The sequence below is a fragment of the Condylostylus longicornis genome, unplaced genomic scaffold (assembly GCF_029603195.1).
Source record: "Condylostylus longicornis isolate FDR11 unplaced genomic scaffold, ASM2960319v2 ptg000004l, whole genome shotgun sequence".
NCBI lineage: Eukaryota > Metazoa > Arthropoda > Insecta > Diptera > Dolichopodidae > Condylostylus > Condylostylus longicornis.
In genome coordinates this window covers 17,474,062-17,479,448 of record NW_026577973.1, presented here as the reverse complement: position 1 = coordinate 17,479,448, position 5,387 = coordinate 17,474,062, and the positions used below count along the sequence as shown (strand labels likewise).

General features: G+C 29.8%; 1 protein-coding gene across 1 annotated transcript; it reads right to left on the bottom strand.

Moving 5' to 3' along the window:
- Positions 1–1,404: 1,404 nt before the first annotated feature.
- LOC129608096 (ubiquitin carboxyl-terminal hydrolase 36) lies at positions 1,405–5,387 on the bottom strand. The gene has a single exon (XM_055519422.1). It carries the CDS (start codon positions 5,247–5,249, stop codon positions 1,644–1,646), a length of 3,606 nt encoding a protein of 1,201 aa, XP_055375397.1. The 5' UTR covers positions 5,250–5,387; the 3' UTR covers positions 1,405–1,643.

Sequence of the window (5,387 nt, the reverse complement as noted above, 5' to 3'; positions counted from 1 at the left end):
TGGCCATCATGAATTAAAATTTAATTGAGTGAATTTTCAATATTTATCTTGTTAAAGCATTATTTTTACAATTATTTAATTATTAGATATATTATAATTTTACAAAATTTAGGAAATATTTCTCTTTCTAAAATCATACTCATATATGTACATATATGAAACCAATTTTACTTAAGCTATAAATAAAAAATACAAATAAAAACCACCATATTCAATTTTGCCATCGCCATTTTTTCATTATAATTTTTGTCTAAAACAATTTTTGTCAGAATTGCACAATTGAATGTCAAAATGGCACAATTTGTAAATGGAAAAAGTACTTAGTTAACGGATTTTTTAAAAGGCAAATTCTATGTTTTCTTTCGAAACATCATGAAAAATAATCAAAGCAAAGAAATCTGGCGAACAGAAAACAGACTAGGAAGCGATTTTGTTTTGTAATCTAAGGCTCGATGAACAAAATTTTTATACAGTTTTAGTTTTTTGAATATGCTAAAAACCATGATTGAAGTGGTTAATTTTCTAGTATACATATTTTAGATTTCATTTTTAGTAAAAAACTGCAAAACTTTTTGTAAATTTTATTCAGTTTTCTGTAAAAAGGAAGTTTTATAAAACTTTACTGCAGCGTTCACGTATCAAAATTCGGGCCTAACAAAATAATGGTCCAAATCTCGTTTACTTCAACACCTCAATGCCCAGGCGCCATGCGTATTCCTGTTTGTGTTCGTTCAAATTGTCTGCCTAACCTTTTACGATGTGCATTAAGCTGTCAATCTGATATTTGAATGTACATATGTATGTATGTATGTAAATTTTGATCAAGGATATAAACATGTAGTGTAATCAAAGGTGAAAAATACCTGGAAGACATCGAACATTCAAATTTTCAATTTTAATATTCGTTTCCGGTATTTAATCAAACTTTTTGCCTTGTCTTAAATTTTTCTAATTATTTTTATTTCTTAATTTTTTTTCTAACTATGCTCAATTAACATTCTCTTTCACTTGCCACACAATATTTTCCAGACATTTTCATTTAAGATTTGTAACCACTTAAAATTACGTATGTATACCAGCGCCTCTTTGTGATTTACCGTACAAGTAAAATTTTCGTCTATTTTCGTTATTTAGTTTTAAAGAATGTATTGAAATTTTGATCAAAAAATATGTAAATTGAAATGTATTACTCGCGATAAAAATTAACGATGTTAATCATAACAGCCCTGTATTTGGAAGAAGCTCAAACATTAATTTTTACTTTATGTACACACAAATATAGAATTCAAATGTGTATCAAATATATAATTATTAATTACAAATAAATTCAGCTGATTTTTCCAAAAATCTTACACAAAAATATTTTTAGAATGTTGGATAAATCAAACACAAACTTCATAGCTGTTGTATATTATTTTTTTTATTTCCTAAGTATGTAATTTATTTAATAATGCGTTTTTACTAGGTTATACATGTTTATGTATCGTGTTTCCAAAATCAAAAAGATTAGCTTATAAATTACATATACATACATTTCGTAAAAAAAAAATTTTCAATGTAAATTCATTTTAAAATTACTTTCTAAAGCTATCAATAAACGTAAAAACATTTCTTTATACATTGCAAATACAATAAAAAACGGTTTACCGCCATTCTGCGCCTTTTTGGTGGTTTATCAAACGTTGATTTAGGTTAAATCTTTTGTTGTTATGTCTACGAAAGCAATTACTACCACTATTATGAATACGGTTCAAGAAGTTATGTTGGTTATAAATTTTACTACCAATATTATTAGCTTTGTTGTATTGATTATTATTATTATTATTATTATTATTGTTGTTATTGCTATTGTTATTGCTGTTATGATTAATGTAGTTAGGATTATCATTTCGGAAAAAGCAATTGTTACTGTTACTTTTATTATTTTTATTTAAATGATTACTTTTGCTATTGAAACTATTCGTATTATGGTTATTAGTTTTATTACCATTAAATTTGTTGCTAAATTTGTTATAGTTATTGTTATTAATATTATCGTTATCATTACTATTGTTGCAATTACTGTCATTACTATTAATATTACTATCGCTGTTATATTTATTATCATGATTGTTACTACTACCATCTTTATTATTATAATTGTTTTTACCATTAGCTATTTTGTTGAAATTGATGTTACAATTATTATTGTCATTGCTACTATTAGACATATTATCAAAACCATGATTGTTATTAAAATTATTTTGATAATGATATCGAATAGTGGTATTTAGTTTGCTTGAATTTCTATTTGTATTGTTGCCTGATACCCAATTATGACGAACATGTTCAGAGTTCTTTTGTAGCTGCTGCTCTTGGAATGGATTATAGCCCGGATTAGAATCGTTTTGCCTGTTGCATGTATTTTTAACTTTTTTCTGTCTCCCCCGATCAATCTCATTTTCTTCATCATTATGCATCTGTCTCTTCCTTTCCTGGCGGGTTTCCTCATTTATAACAGTATCCATTTCTGATTTTGTTCCATTCCAACTTAAAACATTAGCTCCATAACCTCTGTGAGAATATTTTGTCAACTCCTTAATAGTTGGGCTTTTTTCTTCTTTTTTTGTGTAAATGCTATTGCCTCCATTTGAAGTTTTGTCAGAATAAAACATGGAAGTTGGTATCGGAGTACCATTAGAATTGAAAGGGTTTGAATGTGTTTTTGTTGTACGGTGCTCTTCACTTGATTCAATTTCTGCTTGTGGACTTCCACTGGGGGTAATTGGAGTAACCTGCCATAAACCGGCTTTAGTTTTCACAATATGCGGCGAAGGGCTGCCTAATTTAATACGTTGTGCTTCCGGACTAGCTTCAGGAGTTGACTCATTCGAAGTTGAAAAACCACATTTCTTTGTTTCTCCATTTAGTTTATTGAATACGGATTCACTAATTTTCTCCTCAATTTTAGATTGATTATCTCTATCAAGTTTAGCTTTCTTTGTATTCTCATTATCGCTCGAATCAGTAGTATCTTCATCTCCATCAGATCCGTATGGAACAAGACTTTTAATAGGTGATTTTTTTATTCCGTTAGACATCAAAAAATTTTTATTGTTGGCATCGCTTTGTTGATTTTGTTTCATCATATAGTTTGACGAAAGTGGACCAGCCCATGAAGAAGGTTTATTTATTATTTTACTATTTTGATTAGAATTGTTTGTTACTGAAAGCGCTCCAGAATTATCAAAATTAGAATCTAACTTAGGCATACTCGGTAATAATGAAGATTTATTAATTTCAAGATTTTGTTTCTCTTCCTTTTTTATTACAAATTCAGAAGTTGAGCTGCCACAGACATCTTCAACAGATTGCTGAACCTTAAAACTATTACTTGGACTTTTCATCAAATTAGTTTGGTTCTTATTTATTATTTCAGAATCATTTTTTTCAACCTCCACCGCATTCTGATTTCCATTAGCGTTTGAGGATGAATTTTTGAAATGGATGAGCAATTTGCTGGCATTAGTTGATAATTTGCTTGAAGATAAAGCTAAATTCTCTGTAGGCTTGACATCGTTGCAAATTTGTAAATCTTTTTTTGACAAAATATTATTTGAGATCCCTTCACGCGACATTTCAAGCGGTAACTGAGGTCCAATGAAAGTATTACTGTTTGATAAAATATTATTTGTTTCGTTTTCATTTTCAGAAGCAAAGTCTAATTTACTCATAACTTTTGGACTATGTAAACCATTAATATTTTTCGTTACACTTTCATTATTAGATGTGCAACTGTCGGTATTTTTCTGTTGAATTGAGTTCTCGTTATTTTTAATTAAATCATTTTTAAACATTTCACTTTCACCACTGACCTGGGTGCATACTGGTTTTGAGTGATGATTTTCATCCAGCTCGTAAAATATAATATATGCATTGGTGTTTAAAACGTTTGGCAGGGAAATTGGTCGCACACAACTGTCATCAAATTGGTAATATCCACCTTGATCAGTCAAACCAATTGCAGTATAATGTCCACAATGTTGGGAAGCTCCTAAGTGAGTTACCATTGCAACCAATTTGTAAGAAAGAGACTCACTTCCGTTTTTGTTTGTTGCATATTTCGTTAAATCTAATCGCGGTCTAATAGCAATATATTTATTAATTTTGGTACCAACCATTGAAAATCTTTTTAGCTGTATACATAATGATATTGGAGCTCTCTCTAAACTAAATTGTTTTATAGCCGAAACCTTTTTTTTACATGATTCACACTTATAACCCATATCTTCCAGTCTTTCTTTTGCAAAATAACCGTCTAAAGCTTCTTCGATTGTATTTGGCTTTCTTATATCTAATAATAAGTCTTGAAAATGTTGAAAAGTTGTGGAGACATGACCACACGATAAGCAACGTACGGAAGTTTTTAAATAACCTCCCAAAATTTGATTTAATGGTGTAGTTTCTTTGCTATATTGATCCAATTCTTTATAATTTTTAAAGCGTAATAGATAGGACTTTTCCATAGCTTCCACAAGATATCTCAAAAATTCATGAGCATCCTCTTGGCGTCCAAAAATTAAGTGCTTACAAATTTGCTTTAAACGACTGTATACAAGTTGCGGTCTTATGGCGGAAGAACTAACTTGAGAACAGATTAATGTTTTTGCCATAGCACAAATTATACAACCTTCTTGTATGTTATTTTCTCCTCGACATTCCTCTCTATGTTCTGAATCAGAAATAAGCCAATTAGCCATAGCTGGGACGTGAAATAAAGCCTGTAGGGTTGAGTTAAGATAACACGTATTACCAACATTCATCATTCCAGATCCGATCTGCCATTTTCGACCAGAACTTCGCCAACCAACTCGAACACTCTCACGTGGAAATAATATACGTTTTGCTTGTGGTAATCCATTTGAGCTCTTTTGATTTATTTGATGCTGGTAGTTTAATGTACTAAGTTGATTGCCACTTTTTTCAAACACATTATTTGTCACACTTTCACATTGAGAAGTTTGCAATTTGGCATTATTATACGGCTTTAATACTGTATATTTAGTTTTGAATGAATCAAGAACTGATTGATCGTAATTGTTAACTTCTTCATATTCAATTTTTGTCAATAAAATTTTTTTAGCGATTGCAATTATTTTATTCGTAATATTTTCATTACTCTCTGGTTGAGAATTTGTAGTTGAATTTGTAATTGAGTCCCGAAGAGCCGAATGAACGCTCGCCGACTCAATGGATATTGCCATTTTCATTTGGAAAATTATCGTTTTTCAATAGTCCTCTATTTTAAGAAAAAGCAAGATTTTTTAAACAATTTTATTCGTCACCGCGTGCTGCCACTCAACAAATTTATTTATTATAGTCCAGTCTTTTACTTAAAGGGTGGTAAG

What these genes read in the sequence shown, in the direction of transcription:
- LOC129608096 (XM_055519422.1), bottom strand. Translation starts at nt 5,249, where the DNA reads ATGAAAATGGCAATATCCATTGAGTCGGCGAGCGTTCATTCGGCTCTT.